Source organism: Vulpes vulpes, chromosome 15 (genome assembly GCF_048418805.1).
Source record: "Vulpes vulpes isolate BD-2025 chromosome 15, VulVul3, whole genome shotgun sequence".
Lineage (NCBI taxonomy): Eukaryota > Metazoa > Chordata > Mammalia > Carnivora > Canidae > Vulpes > Vulpes vulpes.
Window position 1 is genome coordinate 86,104,621 of NC_132794.1, and position 25,325 is coordinate 86,129,945.

At 40.3% G+C, this 25,325-nt stretch overlaps 1 protein-coding gene across 2 annotated transcripts; it reads left to right on the forward strand.

The window, feature by feature from the left end:
- Positions 1–2,635: 2,635 nt before the first annotated feature.
- On the forward strand, positions 2,636–21,311 carry CYP2C9 (cytochrome P450 family 2 subfamily C member 9). Of its 2 annotated transcripts, XM_072739570.1 has the most exons (10): positions 2,786–3,025; positions 5,361–5,523; positions 5,693–5,842; positions 6,769–6,825; positions 8,135–8,295; positions 10,717–10,893; positions 13,811–13,952; positions 14,115–14,302; positions 18,467–18,608; positions 20,941–21,311. In XM_072739570.1, exons 1-10 carry the CDS (start codon positions 2,861–2,863, stop codon positions 21,120–21,122), a joined length of 1,527 nt encoding a protein of 508 aa, XP_072595671.1. In that variant the 5' UTR covers positions 2,786–2,860; the 3' UTR covers positions 21,123–21,311. The 2 variants fall into 2 exon arrangements, with proteins under 2 accessions (XP_025851427.1, XP_072595671.1); XM_025995642.2 differs by lacking the exon at positions 6,769–6,825 and having other exon boundaries at positions 2,636–3,025.
- The last annotated feature ends 4,014 nt before the right edge of the window (positions 21,312–25,325 follow it).

Below are 25,325 nucleotides of genomic sequence, written 5' to 3' on the forward strand. Positions count from 1 at the left end.
TAGATCTAGGGCTAGGTGAGTGAGTCAGCAAATTAATGCTTCTCTTTTGTCTTTGGTAAATTACAAAGTTTCAGCAAGCCCTGGACTCAATTTTTAAAGGTTATAAATCTTTTCTGACCCCTGTTTTAATCAATGCATTCTGCCATTATTGACTCAAATGTTTATTTGAAAGTCACTGACAAAGATAGTTCATGGAATACTGAATCATACTCAGTGTACATTCAATAAATGTGGAGAAACTTAGTTGAACTGAATGTTTTTCTTGTTGGGAAGTATGCGCCGCTCAGGGCATGTGAGCTCTGAACTCTACCACCTGCAACCTGTGTGTCCTTGGCAAAGGTGCTACAGCCCTGAGGCCCAGCTGCCTCATCCTTAAAATGGGAATATTATTTTAGGCAAAGGTAACTGAGTATCAAAAGAGAGATGATAAGAGGCACCTGGGTGGCTCAGTGGGCTAAGCATCTGCCTTTGGCTCAGATCATGATCCTGAGGTCCTGGAATCTAGCCCTGAATCCAACTCCCTGCTCAGCACAAAGTCTGCTTCTCCCTCTACCCCTCCACCACCTCCACTCATGTGCTGTCTCTCTGTCTCTCAAATAAATAAATACAATCTTTAAAAAAATATGATGATAGGTATGAAAATTCTGTAAATTATCAATATATCTGTAATCATGAGTGATAAAACGTAACTGGGGTCTTGATAAAACTTGTTTAGTAAAAGAGCTTAGAAATAACTGCAGTAATCAATTTAGAGGAAATATATTTACAGAACATCACTTTGTACAAACATTACCATTAGTGATCTGATAATGCACATCTATTATTCCAGTGATATCTAGACCTTCAGGACCACTGAATGTCATCCATTCAGGTCTTCATGTTGTAGTGCTTCTGAGGACTTTTTTTTTTTTTTTTTTTTTTTTTAAGATTTTTAAATACTCTTTACACCCAATGTGGGGCTCAAACTCACACCCTGAATATCAAGAGTCCCATGCTCCACCCACTGAGCCAGCCAGATGTCCCAGTTTTGTGGGTCAATTTAATGAATTCCCTGAATTCCATTCTCTGGCTTTTGTTTTAAAATCTTCCCTGCTGGGGGATCCGTGGGTGGCGCAGTGGTTTAGCAGCCCAGGGTGTGATCCTGGTTATATACTGGCCCGTGTCAGGCTTCCAGCATGGAGACTGCTTCTCCCCCTCTGCCTGTGTCTCTGCCTCTCTTTCTCTCTCTCTGAATAAGTAAATAAGTAAGTAAGTAAGTAAATAAATAAATAAATCTTAAAAAAATAAATAAATAAAATCTTCCCTCCTTTGCTGTGCGTACTTCATTCCATTATTTTTTACAATGACAGGCCAAAAAAATCAACAGAAGGTGCTATGTCTAGAGGTCACTGCGAGGTGGAGGAAATATTTTCTCAAACCTCCTAAATTATTGGAGATTGGCTCTTCTGTTATCTGAGCAAGTTTCACTCCACAGTGATGGAAAGGGAAGAATCCCTATCTTTTATTTTTTTTCTCTTGAAAACCTATGGCCCTTTTATCTGTAGACTCAAATAAAGGCTTCTGCTTAGTGAAGCCTGTTATTTTGTGAACAGTGAGGTATACATACAGAGGCACTAATGTTTTGGGGGTTTGGTTTTGTTTTCCTAGAATTGTTGAGGCAACTGTGATATAAGCCATAGTGCATAACAATGGGCATCAAAAAAATCTAAATTCAAATCCCATTTTAGTCATTTATAAACTGTGCAACACTGGTTGAGTCTCCTGTTGTCTCCAGATTTCCCTCTCTCCATTTGTAAAATAAAAATAAAAATCCCTTTTCCCTCTGTTGAGGGATGGGGATGCCAGAGTTTGATATATATAAACCTACTTAGCTAATTACTTGATACATCTTTGGACATTCAAGAGTTACATTACCTAGCTTATGGTTTGGTTTTGTTTTTTAAGATTTATTTATTTATTTATTTATTTATTTATTTATTTATTTAAGAGAGAGCAGGCGCAGAGGGTGGGGCAGAGGGAGAGGGAGAAACAGACTCCCTGCTGAGCAGGGAGCCTGATGCAGGGCTTGATCCCAGGATCCTGAGATCATGACCTGAGCCGAAGGCAGACAACCAACTGAGCCACCCAGGCACCCATCTAGTTCATTCTTAATGTTAGTACAATACACTAAAATATTTCAAAAGGCTTTCATTTTCTAGGACAAAATATACTGATGTTCAATAAAACATCCAAGGATAAACTTTTTTTGTATATAAGGATTTCCCCCAAATCATGAATTCTCAACTGGTCATTAATCTGAGAATCCAGAATGTTTTAAATTTCTTTTTTTTTTTTAAGATTTTATTTATTTATTCATGAGAGACACACACACAGAGAGAGGCAGAGACACAGGCAGAGGGAGAAGCAGGCTCCATGCAGGGAGCCCGACGTGGGACTCGATCCCGGGACTCCAGGATCACACCCTGGGCTGAAGGTAGTGCTAAACCACTGAGCCACCCGGGCTGCCCTGTTTTGCAGTTCTTGTGATCAAATAATTTACTGGCTTTCAATTGGAACCACCTAAAGTGTTCAAAAAAAAAAAAAAAAAAAAACCAAACAAACAAAAACCAAAACATTACCAGTACCTGGACTCCATCCCAGACCTGTTAGATCAGAACCTCGGGCATAGTATTAGATAGAAGCAAAAGAAAAGAAAAAAAAAAAAAAAAAAGAACACCATAGTTTTATCTTTATCAGTGGACCAAAGTCCCTTAAAAAGAGAGATTAAAGTAAATCCAGCTGATGGATTATGAGTCACATGTTGCAGGGAGTGTTACAAAAGCTTTAGATTTCAAGCTCACAGTTGTCCAAGAAAGCTTCCATGGATCCAATTGTGGTTCTGGTGCTTTGTCTCTCCTGTTGCCTTCTCCTTTCACTCTGGAAACAGAGCTCGAGGAAGGGGAAGCTCCCACCTGGCCCCACACCTCTCCCTTTTATTGGAAATATCCTACAGTTCGATAAAGACCTCAACAAATCCTTAAGCAATGTAAGTATGTTTTATGCTCCTTCAGCAGTTTGCAAACGGTATGTATGTTAATCTCTACTTTTAAATAAAATGTGTCTATTAAAATTAATCTATTAAAAATATTGGGATCCCTGGGTGGCACAGCAGTTTAGCGCCTGCCTTTGGCCCAGAGCGCCATCCTGGAGACCCGGACCGAATCCCATGTCGGGCTCCCGGTGCATGGAGCCTGCTTCTCCCTCTGCCTGTGTCTCTGCCTCTCTCTCTCTCTCTCTCTCTCTCTGTGTGACTATCATAAATAAATAAAAATTTAAAAAAATATATTAAAAATATTGAGATATATCTGTAAAGCAAATACTCCTTGAGAAGCATAGTCAAGAATAGCAGAAAAAGGAGCATCTGGCTGGTTCAGTAAGTAGAACATGCAACTCTTGATTTCAGGGTCCTTTTTTTTTTTATTATTATTTTTTTAATTTATTTATGATAGAGAGAGAGAGAGAGAAGCAGAGACATAGGCAGAGTGAGACGCAGGCTCCATGCACCGGGGGCCCGATGTGGGATTCGATCCCGGGCCTCCAGGATCGCGCCCTGGGCCAAAGGCAGGCGCCAAACCGCTGCGCCACCCAGGGATCCCCAGGGTCCTTATTTCAAGCATTACATCAGGCCTAAAGCTTACTTTAAAAAAAAAAAATTACTGGAATAGGGGTGCCTGGCTTGCTAAGTCCATAGAGCTTGCAACTCTTTTTTTTTTTTTCTAATTTTTATTTATTTATGATAGTCACACAGAGAGAGAGAGAGAGAGGCAGAGACATAGGCAGAGGGAGAAGCAGGCTCCATGCACCGGGAGCCTGACGTGGGATTCCATCCCGGGTCTCCAGGATCGTGCCCTGGGCCAAAGGCAGGCGCTAAACTGCTGCACCACCCAGGGATCCTGACCTTGCAACTTTTGATCTCATGTTCCTGAATTTGAGCCACACATTGGGCACTGAGATTCCTTAAAAAAAAAAAAAAAAAAGAAATAGTGGAATAACATAATGTGTTCTATGAATAGAGAAATATTTAGGCTGTTCTGTGGTAGCATTAAAATAATAAAGTTCAGGGCACCTGGGTAGCTTAGGTGATTGAGCATCTGACTCTTGGTTTCTGCTCAGGTCATGATCTCAGGGATCAAGCTGTCATTGGGCACCGAACTCAGCACAGCTCAAGATTCTCTCCTTTGCCCTATGCCCCTCTGCTACTCCCACTCATGTTCTTTCTCTGTCTAAAAGAGAAAAGACAGGAATTCTGCCTTTTTTGTTTGTTTCACAGCGTTTTGCTATGATTTCTGCCTGAAGATAAATGGTAAGAGAGGTGTTTTGTGATTAGAGATTTCATTCAAGAAGTCATCTACTAGTCTGTGTGTTTAGTTCAATAGCCATGAAATTGAAGTCTGGAGAAGCAATTGTGCCTGATATCAAAGAGAGAACTCTAGGTTCAGAACTAGCATGAATGAATGAAAAACAGGAAATCATCAGGGTCAGCATCCTCCAATTCTGTACAAAGCTGCTGTCCATATCCTGTGAACGGTGCAGAATAGAAGAAATTGTTCTTCCATGAGATACTGTGTGTCCTTTCATGTTAGTCATACCAGCAGATCTCAAGCTGGAGTGGGCATTAGCACTATCTGGGGTGATTTAAAACAAACAAACGAACAAACAAACAAACAATTTCTAATATCTATCATAAGGCTCCTGAATCAAAATCTCCGGGGGCTAGGGGTTCCTGGCTCAATAGAGCTTGTGACTCTTGATGTTGGAGTTATGAGTTCAAGCTCCATGTTGGGTGTGAACATTACTTAAAAATAAAATCCTTTAAAAAATAAAATAGAATAAAAAAAGAATCTCCAGGGGACAAGCTTTACGGGTGATCCTGAAACAGTTCGGTACTGGTCCCAAAGCTAGGCACTGGGGACTCGTAAGTTGCTCAGACATCAGAGGTTGGCCAACCTAAGTAGGGTTGAAATTTGAGTGTTCTGTTATTAGACACTGGAATTATACAGGAAATTCTTTGATCTTCAACCTCTTTATCTGTATAACAGGGTAAATAAGCCTAGCTCAAGGTGTTAATGTGATGATTAGTTGTAATAATCTGAGTACCAATTGCGCAGGCCATTGCCTGTCACATCAGAGGCCCTCTATATGTGTCAGCTGTAACAATCTTATTCATATATAAGATCCAGAAATATTGAAGCCACGTGCAGAATAAAAACATCGACAATATGATGATATCAGGCTTAATCATGCACACATACAAAAATCATGCACAAAATATAAATTGTGACTTCTTTTGCTAATATATATTTTTCCTTTGAATTTCTCAGCTCTCAAAAGCCTATGGCCCCGTATTCACTCTGTATTTTGGCATGAAACCCACTGTTGTACTGCATGGGTATGACGCAGTGAAGGAAACCCTGATTGATCTGGGAGAAGAGTTTTCTGCAAGAGGACATTTCCCAATAGGCGAAAAAGTTAGAGAAGGACACGGTAGGTGTGCATGCACACATGTGTTCAGCACCGGTTATAGGGTTGGGAAGGATGGAAAACAGGAATTTGAAGAACTCAGCAGAACTTGGCCCATCATGAGTCGCCCAAGTATCCGCTTCCTCCTCCTTGCCTATGGCCTTCCCTCCAGCTTCTGTTCCCCCTTTGGTAGGAATCCTTTTCACCAGTGGAAACAGATGGAAGGAGATGCGACGCTTTGCCCTCACGACCCTGCGAAATTTGGGGATGGGGAAGAGTGACCTTGAGAGCCGAGTTCAAGAGGAAGCCTGCTACCTTGTAGAAGAGTTGAGAAAAACCAATGGTGAGTGATTCTATAGCTCTGGCCTTGGCCAATTGTTCTCTTGTCTCCTGATGTCCTTGGAAACATTTCAGCCTTATGTGGCGAAACGGGTGTAGCAGAGAGCCACAGGATCTTCTATGTATCTAGGCTTGCTGTGTGTGTCCTTTCATGACTTGTGCATACAGTGTGGGTATAAAAGGTCATTTAATCCTTTTCTGTCCCAAGTGTGTTTATTTCCAAATCATTACATCATAAATGTAAAACATTAGGGGACTCATTTTAAAAACAAAATTTTTTTTTAAGATTTTATTTATTCATTCATGAGAGACACAGAGAATGAGAGAGGCAGAGACACAGGCAGGAGAAGCAGGCTCCATGCGGGGAGCCCAATATGGGACTCGATCCTGGGGCCCCAGGATCACCCTCTGAGCCAAAGGCAGATGCTCAACCGCTGAGCCACCCAGGCATCCCATGGACTCATTTTTTTTTTTTACAGAACTAGAACAGTATTTTTTCCTATACTGTAAACGTGGGTTACCTATTTCAGAACATGTCACCAGAGTGTACTTGTTAAGTGGACACAGTGGAAGCTACCTCATCACACCCTTATGGTGCTCGTGAAACCAGTGACATGTGCTTTTACTTAATTGGTCTATATGTGTTTAGTCAACTTCATTGATCTTCTGAGCGTTTTTTCTAAGGTCTATGTCTACATTTCTGGCTAGTAATGATACTTTTTATGGTTGTAATTGCTTAGGCATCTTTACTGCTGTCCTCATTAATTTTGATGTCCCTGTCAACAACTATTTTGTTTATTTACTTATTTTTAAAAGATTTTATTTATTTATTTGACAGAGCCAGAGAGCACAAGCAGGGGGAATAGCCAAGGGAGAGGGAGAAGCAGGCTCCCTGCTCAGCAGGGAGCCTGATTCAGGGCTCAATTTCAGGACACCAGGATCATGACCTGAGCCCAAGGCAGATGCTTAATGGACTGAGCCACCCAGGTACCCCAACAACTATTTTTTTAATTTTTTATTTAAAATTCCAGTTATTTAACATACAGGTTTTTTAAAATTAGTTTCAGGTGTACAATGTAATAATTCAACACTTCCATATGTCACCTGGTGCTCATCACAAGTGCCCTCATAATCCCTATCACTTGCTTAACCCATCCCCCCACCCACCTCCCTTCTACTAACCATTAGTTTGCTTTCTACAGTTAAAAATCTGTGATCTTTGAAGTGCTTGTCACAATGAATCTGTCAGTCTGGATTCCAAATTACTCTGTTTTTAAATTCTTTCTCTCAAATGAAGTGAAAGATTAAAAACCAGATTTTTTTTTAAACCAGATTTTAGCTGTGAATTTCACAGGCATGCGCACACACACACACACACACATACACACACACACACACAGAAATCTCAAGATCTTCCCAAATTATCCCTTAGGTTTTAAAATAAATTTTTCTGAAAGCTTAGTGTCCTTGCATGTTTCAGCTAACAAGGGGTCTGGAATAACAGCTAACTAAAATTCCCTCTCCTTCCTCATTTTTTATTCTGGTCACCTTTAATTACATTGATGATATGAAGTTGAAGGTTTTTACAGATAAAGTTTATTGATCATTTGATTATAGAAATTTCATTGAAAGGGCACCTGGGTGGCTCAGTGATAGAGCATCTATCTGCCTTTGGCTCAGGTTGTGATCCCAGGGTCCTGGGATCAAGTCCCACATTGGGCTCCCCGCAGGGAATCTGCTTCTCCCTCTGCCTATGTCCCTGTACTAGTAAGTTTTATATAGTTGTTTGCCTGCTTATTTATGTTTTCTGAGTCTCTCATGAAAGTGTTTATGTGCCTCCTGTGGTAGAATCCCGTTTCTTGGGACGCCTGGGTGGCTTAGTGGTTGAGCCAGAGGTAGAGTGGTTGGTAGAGGCAGAGACATAGGCAGAGGGAGAAGCAGGCTCCATGCAGGGACTCCGGGATCATGACTTGAGCCAAAGGCAGGCGCTAAACCACTGAGCCACTTTGCTTTTCAAAATAATAGTTACCTTGGGTCCGAATCAAGTAAACAAAGATAGTGATCTAATTGGAGTATTTGGAGAACTATTATTAAACAAACTAGGATAGAATGGACGTTGCATTTAAGAGAAAAGTGTTGTGTTGATTTTAAGCATGCTGAAATTTTTGCTGATAAAAGGGATTGCTAGGTAGATATTGCTTTAGAGATCCTAAAAATTGTCATTACCTATTATCAACAATAAAGACTTTTATATGCGTGTTTTAATGGTATTTTATAAATTTTTCCTATTCTTTAGCCTTACCATGTGATCCCACTTTTATCTTGGGCTGTGCTTCCTGCAATGTGATCTGCTCCATTATTTTCCAGAATCGTTTTGACTATACAGATCAGACTTTAATTGGTTTCTTGGAAAAACTTAATGAAAACTTCAGGATTTTGAGCTCCCCATGGATCCAGGTGAGGTCAAGATCCTCTCTTTTCTCTGACAAGTCCAAAATTGTGTATGGATCATTCTGTGAAGTGAATGAAAACTGGGCATTTGGATATTATAATGTGGTAACTGTGGAAATGAAATTCTTCATCCTCCCTGAGATTTTTTTTTTTAATTTGTTTTGCTTGCTATGGGTTTATTTTGCTTTTTGCTTTCTATAGGCTATAGATGTATATTTAGTGACTTTTCTGAACCGGTTTGCTAAGTCTCTGTCATGTATGGTCTCTGAAATCTTTGATTCTTTAACTGTGTTCAGCTAGTGTTTTGATGGAGTTTTCCTTGAATGGGACAAGCGGAAAAGAAGGGAGGAGGAGGGGGTGTGGGGAGACAGAGAGAAGAAGGGAGAGGAAGGGAGGAAGAAAGGGAGGGAGGGAGGGAGGAAGGGAGGGAGGGAGGGAGGGAGGGAGGGAGGAAGGGAGGAAGGAGGGAAGGACAGACTAAAGAACTCTTCCAAATCGGTTCTGTGCTGGGGCACTCCCTTCAGTGCTTTTATCAGACTGTTTTCAATTCTTTCTCAATCCTGTTGCTTACACACTGAGCCAATATCAGCCAGAGGTGAAAGCTTAAGGTCTTTTGAGGTCTTTTCTTAGCCTATGTCCTGTTTTCTGAATTTTAAAATGTCTAAATTCCTCAGTATACATGGGTACTTTTGAATGCCCTGATTTCTAGAAGATATTCTCTCCCCAGCTTTTCTTCCCAGCATCTGGTGCTCTATCTTAAATAATCTTTGCCTCAGGAGGCTGTGGATTATTCATTTGCCTTACAGAAGTTTTGAGACATGCCTGTTGCTTTCCCACCCTGAGTTCTAGGTTAGATGAAACAAAGACAAGAGTCTTTGTCAGTCCTTCAGATTGCCCCAGAGAAATTGCAACAGAGTAAAAACACAATATTTTGTAAAATCTGCTCTAGTCTCTTGAACTAGAAACCAGAGTCCCACACAAGGAGCTGCCCTTGTTAAAACCACTGCCAAACTGAGGAAGGAGGTGGGACAGGGGCAAATTAAATATTCCACAAGCTTCCCCACCATTTTCAAGTTATCTTTTTCTTGATTCAGCATTCACATGATGGCTATAAGCCTTTGTTTTCTAGAGTTCTGACAAGTTGATTCTTATGGTTTTTGCTAAAACTTTTTAAAAACATTTTATTTATTTATTATGAGAGACACACACACACACACACACACACAGAGGTAGAGACACAGGCAGAGGGAGAAGCAGGCTCCATGCAGGGAGCCCGACGTGGGACTCCATCCCCGGTCTCCAGGATCACACCCTGGGCCATAAGGCAAACGCTTAACCACTGAGCTGCCCAGGTATCCTGGTTTTTGCTAAAAATTTTCGGCCTTTTTTTTTTTGAGAGTCCTGCCTTTGAAGGTGTGTACTCTAACATTTTCACTGGTCATACTCGGTGGAGTGAATTTTTGAATACCATACTCCTCTCCTGCCCAGGGCAAGCGTCATAGAGTGTACATCTGGGAAGGATAGTTGAAACCTTTATTTCACAGACAAGAAGACAAATATCCAAATGTGGAGCTGGTGGAATTCAAGCCCATTGACTCCTTGGCCAGTGGTCTTTCCAAGGCCCAGTTTTGTAACTGTCCAGAAACATGCCCACAGCAGTTAATGGGCATTCAGGTCCTTGCTGAAAGGTTCCTTTTGCCCACAAGGTTTGTCCTCCACTCACACTTAGTGACCTCTTCATCATATTCCTTCACAGAAATATGTTAATTTAGGAAGGAGGAGAATATCTCCTTCAAGCAGAGAAAACCTTTGGGACCATGGATGCCACCAGGGAACACTGATGAGGGAGTAGCTTGTGCTATGAATTAGGTTTTGCCCAACCTCCCTTAACTTCAGTCTTTTTTTTTTTTTAAGATTTTATTTATTTATTCATGAGAGACAGAGAGAGAGGCAGAGACACAGGCAGAGGGAGAAGCAGGCTCCATGCAGGGAGCCTGATGTGGGACTCGATCCCGGGTCTCCAGGATCACATCCTGGGCAGAAGGCAGGGGCTAAACTGCTGAGCCACCCGGGCTGCCCAACTTCAGTCTTCATCTATAAAATATGAATCATAGTAATTCATGGCATTCTATATTTCAAGGTTGTAGGGAAGAATTAATATTAAAATGAGAGAATGGATGTAAAGATGCTTTAATACTATAGGGTTGATGTATGATGTGTAGGAGAATATCATGTATCATCATCTGGTCAGAGTTTCCCCTCAGGTTCTCTATGAGCACAGAGGATTACTTTATACACACAATACAAAATGCTCCCCCAGAAGACAGAGACCATTTTGTCTTCATCTCATTTTTTAACCAGGGCTTGGCACGTTTTATATATGCTTTCAAAACTTTTTTACTTTATTAATTTTTTTTTATCTTTAAGGCCTACAATAGTTTCCCTGCTCTCCTTCATTATCTCCCAGGAAGCCATAACACAATATTTAAAAATACTGCTTTCATAAATAGTTATATTTTGGAGAAAATAAAAGAACACCAAGAATCCTTCGATGTTAACAATCCTCGTGATTTCATTGATTATTTCCTGATGAAAATGGAACAGGTAAAATGCAGATCAGTTATTTGTTTACTTGTGGTTTTGGTTCACTGATTTGTTCTCTGCTTATTGAGGATATTTAAATTGTCAGGTAAGAAATGCTTGACAAGCACTTTAGGTACTTATGTATGCATAGATCTGGATTGAGCATCATAGAATGTGTTGTAAAGAGCTAATTCTAGAGAAGGAAGTTCCTTCATCTGAGGCCATCATTACTTTATCCAATCACTTTGTAGCTCTGCTCAGAAATGAGAAACCAGTGAGTAGCCTAACATGGCAAGATGTCAACGATAATGATGAAGATGATTGTCAAAGAATTGTCCCTGGATTTCAATTGAACTGCTCAAATCACATATTCTAGGTGGAATGAAGTGAAGAAACTGGTCAAGTGGTTTGAAGAAACTAGAAGAACGAAGAGAATTACTTCCACTCTCTGCTTTCTCTGCCATTAGGGCAATGATTTTTATCTTTCTAGCGATCAGCTGATTTGAGAATCTTATTAAAAGTATGGTCACCTTCCCAGAAGAATATACCTATGTGCATGTTTTTGTATTTTGCACATATTTTGAGGGATTTCCTTAATGCTAGTAAGACTCTCCACTGATTCTAGGCTAAGGAAGTTTCTGATATCTCTCATACTTCAATTAGCAGTATTTCCTTAATACTATATTTAAAAACTGCATTGCTCCTCTGGACTTCATGATAGTATTTAGATTCTAGCTTATTATTCCTTTTGTTGTTGTTAATGTCTTCACATAGTATAATTCACATACCATACCGTTCCCACATCTCAAGCACAATTCAGTAATTGTGTATTTTCAGATTTGTGCAACCACCACCATAATCAATTACCGGGCATTTTCATCACCCTCAAAAGAAGCCCCATAAGATTGAGTACTCATTCCATTATTCTCAAAGCCTTCCAGCTTCAGGATTCACTATTCTACTTTCTGTCTCTATAGATTTACTATTCTGGATGTTTCACAGTAATGGATTTATACAGTATATAGTCTTTTGTTCTAGCTTCTTTCACTTCATTCCTTAGGCATAAAATTAGGCATAAAGTTGATAACCTATGTGTATGGAAGCACTGATTCTTCAAATTTACTTCAACAGATGGAAATGCTAATAATGGTTTATAACTGACCTATTCCTTTTCCTGGCCTTACAGTAATTTGGGGTTGGCAAGGTTAGAAAAGTGTGTGATGTTGATGTTACCAATGGGTCTAGCAATAGAGCCATTGAGGTTAAGCCTGCCTTAATGGAGTTGATGGCATGTTAGGCATGCCACAGGTCTTGGGCATTGTAAGAATCTTATTAATGTTGGCCTAGAGGACTGGATAGGAAGAAATTTTTTTGTGTGTATTTTAGTGACTTTCTTAGTCAATATTTCAAATGGCCACATTGTTGTTGTCAATTTCATTTCACCCTTATCTTAAACCAACTTCAGTTGTCCTTGTGAGGTGCTTTTACTCCACTTAAAATTTATGAGATCTGGGGATCCCTGGGTGGCGCAGCGGTTTGGTGCCTGCCTTTGGCCCAGGGCACGATCCTGGAGACCCCGGATCGAATCCCACATCGGGCTCCCGGTGCATGGAGCCTGCTTCTCCCTCTGCCTGTGTCTCTGCCTCTCTCTCTCTCTCTGTGACTATCATAAATAAATAAAAATTTAAAAAAAAAAATTTATGAGATCTCTTTGTAGTCAGTCTCTTATCCTCAGCATCTGCCTCACTCTCCTTCATCCACTATGGGTGGTTAATGCTCAAATTTTCTGTCTGTAATATTCTATTTGTATCCCCATTAATTCCTGCACTTGTTTCCTAAACCAAATTGCCTCCTGCCTCACATCTGGAATACAATAGCAGCTGGCCCCCTTTTGTCTTTGTAAATCCATTCTCACAATAATCTGTTCTCGAATGTGCTGCCATGTTAGCTTTTGCATATTTTTAACTACATAATGAGTTTTTAGGCAATATAGAGTCCATAGAAATTCTATAACAGAAGAGGAGAATTGCAAACTCTTGATCATGGTTTATGCCATTTTTCAAGATATGGCTCTAATTTACTCATTTCTATCAGTTAAGATTGCATTTGCCTACCAACAAGAGAAAACCCAATTAACAATGTTTTAAAGAAATAGTGGGTTTATTTACCTCATATAGAGAGGATATCATGTTGAACAGTCCAGGACTTGTACAGTAGTCCTGAAGTATCATGGACTCAGGTGCTTTCTTCCATTTTTATTTAGCATTCTTTGTTTTGCTTTTTTTTTTTTTTTTTAAGATTTTATTTACTTATTTGAGACAGAGACCGAGATAGTGAAGGAGATCGCAAGAGAAAGTGGAGAGGAAAGGGAGAAGCAAGCTTGCGGCTGAGCAGGGATCCCCATTCGGGCCTTGATCCCAGGACTCCGGGATCATGACCTGAGCCAAAAACAGATGCTTAACTGACTGAGCCACCCAGGTGCCCCTTTATTTAGCATTCTTAGTATGTAGGCTTCATGTTCATGTTTCCAGATGATATCTATACTGCCTCCACCTATATGTGTGTGTAGCTCTGCAGTAAGAAGAAGGAAGGAAAGAAAGTGACATCAATAGGCTATTGCTATATGTGTGTGTAGCTCTGCAGTAAGAAGAAGGAAAGAAAGAAAGTGACATCAATAGGCTATTGGTAAGAAATGGATTGCTTGGCCAATTTAGCTGCAAAAGAGGCTAGGAAATGAAATTTGTAGGAAAGCAAAGAATAAGGGAATAGGAAATAAAGATTGGGTCAACTAATCCAGACAATTTTCCATACCGTACAGTTGTTATTTTAACACTGCAGTTTCTAAGTTTGCTTAAATTTATAACGATGTGTTACTTTGGATTAGTTGTAATCACATATCCTGGTGAACCAGTAAATACTTACGCCAAATAATTCCTAGGAAAAACACAACCAGCCATTGGAATTCACTTTCGAAAACTTGAGAACTATTGCCACTGATTTGTTTGGAGCTGGGACAGAGACAACAAGCACAACCCTACGATATGGTCTCCTGCTCCTGCTGAAACATCCAGAAGTCACAGGTATGGCCAGCATGGTGGGCAGAGTGTGCTTTGGGCCATAAAACTGATGTTTATAATGATGTTGGAATACCTGACATCTCTATTTCATATTACCTGAATTGGCATGTAAACGTATGTATGCATTTGTCTCTTCGTTCATCAGTCTCATTTGTATTTTATCAGTGAAAGTCCAGGAAGAGATTGACCGTGTAATTGGCAGACACCAGAGGCCTCGCATGCAGGACAGGAGTCGCATGCCCTACACGAATGCGGTACTGCATGAGATCCAGAGATACATTGACCTTGTCCCAAACGGCCTGCCTCATGCAGTGACCTGTGACGTTAAATTTAGAAACTATGTCATCCCCAAGGTAAGATGTGTTTCTCCTACACCTGACTTCAGCGCTCATGAAGTTCCCATATTCACAGTATGGTTTCAAACCTCTACCAATATTTATGAGAAAAGTGTGAAAATCATACTTGTGGCAGCTTGATGGATTTTGTGCTGTTTCCAGTTTGAGACTATAAATTTTTTTAAGATTTTATTTATTTATTCATGAGAGACACACAGAGAGAGGCAGAGACATAGGCAGGGGGAGAAGCAGGCTCCCTACAGGGAGCCTGATGCGGGACTTTATCCCAGAACCCCAGCATCACAACCTGAGCCAAAGGCAGATGCTCAACCACTAAGCCACCCAGGTGCCCCAGGCTATACATTTTTACGACAGGTTTCAGTATCTGGTTGTGTAAATTTTCCAAATTTTTTTTTTTTAATTTTTATTTATCCATGATAGTCACACAGAGAGAGAGAGAGAGAGAGGCAGAGACACAGGCAGAGGGAGAAGCAGGCTCCATGCACCGGGAGCCCAACGTGGGATTCGATCCCGGGTCTCCAGGATCGCGCCCTGGGCCAAAGGCAGGGGCCAAACCGCTGCGCCACCCAGGGATCCCTAATATTTGTTTTAATAACTACTATTTGAGCTTTAAATTTTATATAGTTACAATTAAATTTTATTTAAAGATAAGTAACCATGGATCACAGCCACTGTGTTGGACAGGATTGTTCTGTTTTTTTTTTTTTTTTTTTTTTTTTCTGTAATACTTAAAATCTTATCTTAAAACCATCCTTAATTCTGCAATACTAAAAACTCAAAAATTAAAAATAAATATGTTTGCTGCAATTTCATCCAGGGACCAAAACCTAACTTGAACTGAAGTGAATCTATTTATATTCTTGTTGATGCCACTTTGTGTAAATATCATGTTTTGCTAAAGAAATATCAATGTGGGGGCACCTGGCTGGCTCAGTTAGTGAAGCATGTGACTCTTGATCTTGGGGTTGTAAATTCAAGCCCTATGTTGCATTTAGAGATAACTTAAAATAAAATCTTAAAAAAAAGAAAAAAAAAGGAAATATCAATGTGTTTGATTATATGGTACTACATTATTGGGAGTATTTTACTTTATTTAAAGATTTATTTATTTGAGGGAGAGAGAAAGCAAAAGAGAGCACAAGTGGAAGGAGAGGTGTAGAGGAAGAGAGTTCCAATTGCTTTAGATACCCTCCACCACTTGCCATTTTGGTGTTTTTACATTTTAGATACTAAAAGTGCTTGTGTAGTGATATCACATTTTGTTTTACTTCTATTTTCTGGATGGACAATGATGTTTTGCTTCTTTTCATATGCTGATTGACTATTCATATATATTTTTTGGTAGAATGCTGAAGTAATATTCCTATAAGGTAAGGTCATTTACTTATTTAATTATTGCAATCCTTTATATATTTTATATGTAAGTCTTATATCATATGTAGGTGTTGCTAATATTTACTCTCAACCTGTTGGTTGTTGTTTTTTTTTTTCTTTCTTCCTTATGTGTTCAAAGAATGTCTTTCAAAGAGCAGAAGTTTTGGATTTTGTTGGAGTCCAATTTATCAATTGTTTTTCTTTTGACTTGTGCTTTTGTGTCCTACCTTAAAAATTTGTTGCTGACATGTGTTCCCAAATACTTGCCCTTATGTTTTCTTCTACGAGTTTTATACTTTCAGTTTTTATATTTAGGTCTGTGACCCATTTACAGTTCATTTTTACTTATAGTGTAAAGTGGTAATTGTATTTTTTTGTTGTTTTTCTGGATATCCAGAACTTGTCCCAGAATCATTTATTGAAAATATACTTGCTTTTTAAATCTTACAGTAACACTTATATGTATTACTTGTCTTAAGATATATAAAGCAATAATTTTGAAAATAAAATTATAGATTTTAAATATGAGAAACTTAGAAGATGGAATTTCCTTCTAATTTTTAATTTAAAAAATTAAAAAATATAAATAGCATTTAAACACACACAATGGCTCTGTAATGTCTTATGTATATATAAATAATATATATGAAAATGTGTATACATTCATATTTTAAGTGCATATCTACTTATGTCCATCAATCTTTCTCATTCCTAAATACTGCGGTATGTGCCTTCTAAGAACAAGGGCTTCCTTCAGAGTAATAACAGCATTCACACTTAAGGATTTATCATCTATACAATAATTTTATCTAATATATAGTCTATAATTATATTTTTTTCAATTATCCTAAAATATTGTTTATAGCTTTTTTTGAGGGGGCATCTAGTATCTTTTTTTTTTCCTAAAGATTTATTTATTTATTCATGAGAGACACAGAGAGTGAGAGGCAGAGACACAGGCAAAGGGAGAATCAGGCTCCCTCTGGGGAGCCTGATGCAGGACTTTATCCCAGGACCCCAGGATCACGACTTGAGCCAAAGGCAGACACTCAACCACTGAGCCACCCAGGTTCTCGTGGGGGCATCTTCTGTCAAATCAAAGAATAAGTATGTAATTTGATTATCTGTCCCTTTTGGCCCCTTTTGTGAAGATCAGTTCCTCTTCCTTTATTTGTTTCATTTCAGTACACTTACAGTTTTGAAGAGTCCAGGACAGTTGTCATGTAGAATATTCCTCAGTCTATTTTGGTGTGGTTTTGGTTTTGTTTTGAGATTAGATTCCAAAGCTGTGTTTTGGAGAAGAAAATTACATAGATGATGTATATGTCCCACTACATCACATTTTGGCTAGAGACATGTAATATCAATTTATACCATTATTGGTGATGCTAAGGAAATCACTTATTAAGGAGGTATCTGCCATAATTGTCTACTGCTGAGATTCTATTTTTCTTTTCTTTTTTTTTTTTTAAGATTTTATTTATTTATTCATGAGAGACACAGAGGGAGAGAGAGACAGAGAGAGAAGAAGAGACACAGGCAGAGGGAGAAGCAGGCTCCATGCAGGGAGCCCGATGTGACTCAATGGCAGGTCCCCAGGATCACGCCCTGGGCTGAAGGCAGGCATTCAACTGCTGAGCCACCCAGGCGTCTCAGTAAATACATTTTAAAAATAGAATCTCGTCAGGCTCCCTGTATGGAGCTTGCTTCTCCCTCTGCCCATGTCTCTGCCTCTCTCTCTCTCTCTCTCTCTCTCTCTCTGTCTCATGAATAAATAAATAAAACAAAACAAAACAAAACCAACAAAAAAGACTCATATGCCGTATCAACTGAGCCAGCTAGGTTGCTCCACCAGAGTCATTTCGAATCAGATCAGACCTCAATTTTTTTTTTAAGGATTTTATCTATTTATTTGACAGAAAGAGCACAAGCAGGGAGAGTGGCAGGCAGAGAGATAGGGAGAAGCAGGCTCCCCACTGAGCAAGGGCCCCAGGACCACGACCTGAGCCGAGGATAGACACCCAACCAACTGAGCCACCCAGGTGCCCAAGACCTCTATTTTTAAAAGTCCTATGAACAGATTAGTAATACTCCCGACTTTTCAAGAGCCAACAGAGGCTTCGGTTTTATTTATTTATTTATTTATTTTTAATTTATTATTTATTTATTTTTTATTTTATTTATTTTTTAAAATTTATTTCTTTTTTTTAAAGATTGTATTTATTTATTTGAGAGAGAGAGAACATGAGCAAGGGGAAGAGAAGAGGAAGAAGCAGAGGGAGAGAGAGAATCCCAAGCCAAATTTGTGCTGAGCTTGGAGCCCAACTTGGAGCTTGATCTTACGACCTTGAGATCCCAATTTCAGCTGAAACCAAGAGTTGGACACTCAACCAATTAAGCCACCCAGGCACCCCAAGACACTTCCATTTTAAACCATAATCCACATGAGGTGCATGAAAACTGAGGCGATGAAATAGAGCAGTGAGTGGACAGACACAAGCGTCCAAACATTGTGATCAGTGGAGGTGATTCAGAGGTCTGGTGCCCAAGTAACCAAGTGCTCAGTATTTCAGACCCTACTGGAGGCCATTTTAGCATCCTGACTAGCATGGCCTTAATATCATCCCAGTTTATTACTTGGTCTGTCTAGCTGAAAATGCCATTGCTCTTCTTTGGACGTGGGATTCCTCACATATAGATCAAAATATGGAACTAAGTGATTTGCGACATTTCTTCCAGCTCCACACCTTCTTTATAACCCAGCTTATCTTCATCTGTTCATTCCAGGGCACAACTATATTAATATCACTGTCTTCTGTGCTATTTGATGAAAAAGAATTCCCCAGACCAGAGATATTTGACCCTGCCCACTTCCTGGATGATAGCGGCAACTTCAAGAAGAGTGACTACTTCATGGCTTTCTCAGCAGGTAATAAGAATTAATTTCCTTAGGTGCTGAAGGGGAGAAAATATTTTGGGGGAATCAGTTGAAACTTACATGATACCTGCTCAAGGCTGGATAGAATTGTTCTTTGTCCATGACCAGAAGCATCAGTCCCAATGCCAATGCACTTTCCCCTACTCACCATACATCCTCATTATTGGAACTTTGGCTCGGTGACCCCGTGAGAAAGCTAGAGAATTAAGTTCATTGAATTCGGCCTCTAGATATATCACTGAACCACCAAGAGCTCCTCTTAGCAGATGAAACTCATTTAGACTTTACTCTCTGGCCATATATAACTACTCAACTTTGAATTAAGTATCTTCTATGTGGGATGTCTGTGTCTGACTTCAGCTCAGGTCATGATCTCAGGGTCCTGGGATTAAGTCTTGCCTTGGGCTCCCCACTCAGTAGGGAATCTGCTTGTCCCTCTGCCCTTCCCCACCACTCATACTCTCTCTCTCTCAAATAAATAGATAAATAAACGAAATCTTTTAAAAAAGATATCTTCTATGTGATATCACTTACTGCCCAGTTATATAATATATATAAGTATCCATAAGCACAGAACAGACACCAAAGAGGCTCACACTCTAGTGAGGGAGGCAAATTAGTAAATCTAGTAAGACTAGTGTTGTGGGAGAGAAAAACACAGGCTGCTCAGGAGACCAGAAGAGGGGGACGCCTGGGTGGCTCAGTGGTTGAGCATCTGCCTTCACGCCCAGGGTGTGATCCTGGAGACCCAGGATCGAGTCCCACATCAGGCTCCCTGCAGGGAGCCTGCTTCTCTCTCTGCCTATGTCTCTGCCTCTCTCTGTGTGTCTCTCATGAATAATAAATAAAATATTTAAAACAAGGAGACCAGAAGAGGAAGCTGCCTGCTTCCTGCTCATTCATACTCTACAGTGAGGCATAAAGTGGAATAAACAGCATTCTAACAGCAGAAAAGGAATTTGAGGGCAGCCTGGGTGGCTCAGCAGTTTAGCGCCAACTTTGGCCCAGGGCGTGATCCTGGAGTCCCGGGATCGAGTCCCAGGTCAGGCTCCCTGCATGGAGCCTGCTTCTCCCTCTCTCTCTCTCTCTCTCTCATAAATAAATAAATAAAATCTTTAAAAAAAAAAAAAAAAAGGAGGGCAGCCTAGGTGGCTCAGCGGTTTAGCGCCACCTTCAGCCCAGGGTGTGATCCTAGAGACCTGAGATCGAGTCCCACGTGGGGCTCCCTGTGTGGAGCCTGCTTCTCCCTCTGCCTGTGTCTCTGCCTCCCTCTCTTTCTCTCTTTGTGTCTCATGAATGAATAAATAAAATATTTTTTTTAAAAAAAGGAATTTGAGCTGCCTCACAGGGGACAGGGAGCAAGAAAAGAAGAGAAGGCAGCACACTGTGGACCATAGGAGCAGGAGATTATAGAGGAAATGACATGAGACATAGTTCCTGAAAGAAGTATAAGAGAAGTGGACCTTAACCAAAGGGAACAGCATGAGATAAAGCTGGAAACTTCGTGGAGTGTTGGAGATTGATGATGAGTGTGTTTGGCTAGAACTGGAAGTAGAGGGTACAGAGGATGGAAGGAGGGATATGGAAGGTCAAACTGGGAACAGAATGTGGAGGGCCAATTTAGCCCATTTGGCCTCATCATAGGACAAATTAAGGAGACATTGAATAATTTAAAGTGAGAGAGTGACACTTGTAAACATGTGTTTTTGAAATTACATGAAGGGGGCACCAGGGTGGCTCAGCGGTTGAGGGTCTGCCTTTGGCTCAGGGTGTGATCCTGGTCTGGGATTGAGTCCCGCATGGGGCTCCCTACCAGGAGCCTGCTTCTCCCTCTGCCTGTATCTCTGCCTCTCTCTCTCTGTGTCTCTCATGAATAAATAAATAAAATATTTCTTAAAAAATGAAATCACATGAAGGGAAAAAAATCTTTGTCTAAATTTTATGCCCAAGGTAGAAAGGGAAACACAGATATATGAGTTCCCTTCTCTTAGTCCTCCCTCCAATGCACTTGGACAGGTGGATGTATTTCTACAAGAATTTGTGGAAACTGGAAATGTGAAAAGAGCAATTATAATATGGGAATACATAATGAAGTGCTTGATATAGGCCTGATACTCAAGAGATATTTGTTGAATAAAAAGTTCCCGTGAAGATACTCCGTGAATAGCAACCATTTCTATCCTTCTATCCATCTGTCCCTCTAACCTTCCTTACGGCTATCCATCAGTATAGTCATCCATCAGATAATTTTTGTGACATACTTTTTGGGGCAGTTCAAAACATAGCATTCAAAGAACAAATCCCTTGTGTTTGTTATTTTCAGGAAAACGAATTTGTGTGGGAGAAGGACTGGCCCGCATGGAGCTGTTTTTATTCCTGACCACCATTTTACAAAAATTTACTCTGAAGCCTCTGGTCGATCCAAAGGACATTGATACCACCCCACTTGCCAGTGGGTTTGGCCATGTCCCACCCACCTACCAGCTCTGCTTCATTCCCGTGTGAGGAAAGGCAGACCACCTGCCTGCTGCTGTGCTATTGTCTGTAGATCCTCTTCCTCTGGGGTATCATTCATCTCCCTCTCACTACTGGGGATGCTTTCCCCGACCTTATCTCATATTTCCCCATTCCTTCCATTCCCAGTGAACATCCAACCTCCATTAAAGGAAAGTCTCCAGAATTTCTTTGCACAAATGCTGTGCTGTTTTTTATACTCTGTTACACGTGTATTTGCCACCACATATGCTAATACTTATCTAATATTGAGCTGTTATTATGTTATCCCTGTGAAATGAAACAAAATGATTAGTAAAAGCAAACACAGAGCCATTTGTCCTCTGCATGTTCTAAATGGAAACCATTATCATTTGCTGTACCAGTTCTTAGACTTTCCTTCTTTTGTGCACAATACTGGTAAGAAATGGAAGAAAATAGAGTCCAAAGAGGCCACTCTGTCCTCATGATGATAAGCACAGAGAGGGGCAAAGGGGGAAAGGGCAGGAAAGCTCTTTTGGCTTTGTGCCATCTACAGTTCCTTAAGCTTGGATTTGAAAGTGAGAAAAGTTGTGTCCAGGAGCCAGGTAATAGTGAGAAGATCAGTGATAGGGAGGAAAAAATAATCAGTGTAGAATTCATTTCTCTGCTTTGGGCCAGTGTGACCACGAAAGATTTGACATTTTCTTAGTTTGTGTTTCGAACTTAGAGTTAAGATTTAACATATGCTTTCATATTGCTAATCAAATCTTCTAAGTGTCATTCTTTGCTCCCTGACCTAGAACAGAATCCCTGGGGCAGTGGGTGGAGGACTTCACTTCCACCACATTGTTTTATATCTAACACATGTGTGATGCTATGATCCTAAAGTCTTTATTTTTTATTTTATTTTATTTATTTATTCATGAGAGACACAGAGAGAATGAGAGAGGCAGAGACACAGGCAGAGAGAGAAGCAGGCTCCATGCAGGGAGTCCGATGTGGGACTTGATCCGGGACTCCAGAATCACGCCCTGAACCAAAGGCAGACGCTCAACTGCTGAACCACCCAGGTGTCCTGCCAGGGAAATTTTTAAATGATAAAAACATGGGCAAATGATTTGAATGGACAAATTACAGAAAAGGAAATGAAATGGTGACTAGGTACATGAAAATTATCTTGGAAACAAAAGGTACACTTGACCTTAGCCAAAAAGCTGAGATGCAATAGAAATAAAAGGTACAAATTAAAACTACATTATATTCCTTTAAACCTTGATTAGTAAATGAAAAGATTTAATGGTGGGCATCCTGGGTGGCTCAGCAGTTAGCGTCGCCTTCAGCCCGGGGTGTGAACCTGGAGACCCGGGATCAAGGCCCACATCGGGCTCCCTGCTGGAGCCTGCTTCTCCCTCTGCCTGTGTCTGCCTCTCTCTGTGTGTGTCTCTCATGAATAAGTACATAAAATCTTAAAAAAAAAAAAAAAAAAAGGATTTAATGGAAGTATTAGCAAATGTGTGTGCCACTAAGCAGTCTTGTGTATTGTTCTAAAGTTATCTTCTCTGTGAAGCCTATACCCTGAGATTCTTTTTTTTTTTTTTTAATTAATTTGTTTATTTATTTGAGAGAGAGAGGTGGGGAGGGGCAGAGGGAGAGAGAAACTTGAGCAAACTCTGAACTCACCAGGAGCCCAGCATGGGCTCAATTCCATGACCCAGAGATCATGAGCTGAGCCAAGTGGAAATCAAGAGTTGCACACTCAAATGACTGCACCATCTAGGCACCCCTGCCCTGAGATTATTGTAAACTTGTAAACTCTACTCCATCATAACTTTCCCTCTCTTTTAGCTTTTGAGGCTCTTTATGATATTTTTGCCACTTTGCATGTTTCATGTTAATTAACCTTTCTCATAAACCCAGGGGGTGGATAATATTTGTATGTGTTTCCTAATGGTGCTATAACAAATTACCACCAAGTGTCTCCAAACAACACAGATTTACTATCTTATAATTCTAGAGTTCAAAAGTCCAGTATATGTGACCTTGGGCTAAAATCAAGGTGCTGACAGGGCTGCTTCCTTCTGAGACTCTAGGGAAGAATCCATTGCCCTGCCTTTATAGCTTTGAGATGTGACCAGCATTCCTTGGCTCATAACTCCTTCCTCCCATCACTCTCATCCTCTTGCTTGTCTTCTCCTCACTCTGATCTTCCTGCCTCCCCCTCCTAAGGACTGGTGTGATTAAATTTGGTCCATCTGGCTAATTTAGGATAACTTTCTTATTTTAAAATCCTGAACTCGGGGATTCCTGGGTGGTTCAGCGGTTTAGCGCCTGCCTTGGCCCCAGATGTGATCCTGGAGTCCCGGGATCGAGTTCCGCATAGGGCTCCTTACATGGAGCCTGCTTCTCCCTCTGCCTGTGTCTCTGCCTCTCTCTCTGTGTCTCTGTGTCTCTCATGAATCAGTAAATAAAATCTTGAAAAAAATATATAAAAAAGAAATCCTGAACTTAATCATATTTACACAGTTCCTCTCACCCTTTAAGGTATATAATCACAAGTCCTGGGGATTAGAACATAGACATCTAGACAGGTAAATATAGGATACATTTCCCTTAATTCCTAGCCCAGACTCTGGTGTTAAAATGTACAGTAAATATTTACTGAATAAACATAGATGAAAGAGTAAGCTTAGACCTTTAAAGAGGGTTTTAGGATAAAAGAAGTTCCCTCAACTCCTGTGAGAAGTCCTCGTATATCTTTTTTTTTTTTAAGATTTTATTTATTCATGAGAGACACAGAGAAAGAGGCAGAGACACAGGCAGAGGGAGAAGCAGGCTCCACGCAGGGAGCCCAATGCAGGACTTGATCTCAGGTCTCCAGGATCACACCCTGGGCTGAAGGCAGGTGCTTAAACATTGAGCCACCCAGGGGTCCCAAGTCCTTGTATATCCTAATTATTTTTTTTCTATAAGGAAAAATACCCAAATTTCAGTAAGCCTGTTTACAAAAGAACACAATAAACTACAGCCGCAAAATGGTGTCACTTAGGCTGAATTCCCAAACTGAGGCTAAATACATAATCTAATTGCAGTTTCAACCTCAGAAATGTAGTCTTCACTAGTCATCCAGAATTCTTCCATCAGCAGCAATGAGTCTGCCACCTGGGGTCCTCTCCACCCCCCCTCAAAGAAAGTGAATCCATCTGCATGGTCAGACTTCTTGCTTTTCTCCCTTTAGGAAGCAGCCACATGTTGAAACAATCTTTTTCTGCAGCTAGTAGCTCTCTTCCCCCACCCTTCTTCTAAGAAAACCTTCTATTTTGTGTATCTCTTTAGAGAGCCACCTATTTGGTAGATGGGATGCTGCTTGATTCATAAATCATTTAATAGGGGCAGTGGTTTAGCGCCATCTTCCGCCCAGGGTGTGATCCTAGAGACCCGGGATGGAGTCCCACGTCGGGTTCCCTGCGTGGAGCCTGCTTCTCCCTCTGCCTGTGTCTCTGCCTCTCTCTCTGTATCTCTCATGAATAAATAAATTCTTTTTTTAAAAATCATTTAATAAAGCCAATTAGATAGATCCTCAAATTTCCTCAGTTGGATTTTGTTTTTTAACAAGGCTTGTTTAAACTGATTTTTTTTTTTAAGATTTTATTTATTTATTTATTCATGAGAGACAGAGAGGCAGAGACATAGGCAGAGGGAGAAGCAGGCTCCATGCAGGGAGCCTGATGCGGAACTCGATCCCGGGACTCTGGGATCACACCCTGGGTTGAAGGCAGGCCCTAAACCACTAAGCCACCCAGGGATCCCCTAAACTGATCTTTTTTGGAGTTGTTCTTTAAAAAGAAACAGATGCAAATCACACCCAGACTTCCCAATAATTACTTTCCCTAAGTTTATTAGATGTAGGATACCCATATCTTATTCTTCTGTTATATGAATATAATAGCATTTGGTGGTTGAGTCATGAGACTAATCTCAGAGTATCTAGGTAGACTTCCAAAACTAGAAGGTTTCGTTCAATCGTTTTTAATTTTATTAAAAATAATTTTAAAGACCTCTAATATGGTGTTTGAAAGATCCAATTTCATCATTCAAGAATCTCTACTACTATGAAGTTCTAAATGAGGTCAAACTAATTTAATAGAGTTAGAAACCAGAGCAGTGTTTGCTTCTGAGGAGGAGGATTGCCATGAAGACATGTGAAAGGAGTTTTCCAGGGGGATAAGATTATTC

What these genes read in the sequence shown, in the direction of transcription:
- CYP2C9 (XM_072739570.1), top strand. Translation starts at nt 2,861, where the DNA reads ATGGATCCAATTGTGGTTCTGGTGCTTTGTCTCTCCTGTTGCCTTCTC. An exon ending in TCAACAAATCCTTAAGCAAT is followed by an intron (nt 3,026 to 5,360) that starts GTAAGTATGTTT and finishes TGAATTTCTCAG; the next exon opens with CTCTCAAAAGCCTATGGCCC. An exon ending in TCCTGATGAAAATGGAACAG is followed by an intron (nt 10,894 to 13,810) that starts GTAAAATGCAGA and finishes AATAATTCCTAG; the next exon opens with GAAAAACACAACCAGCCATT.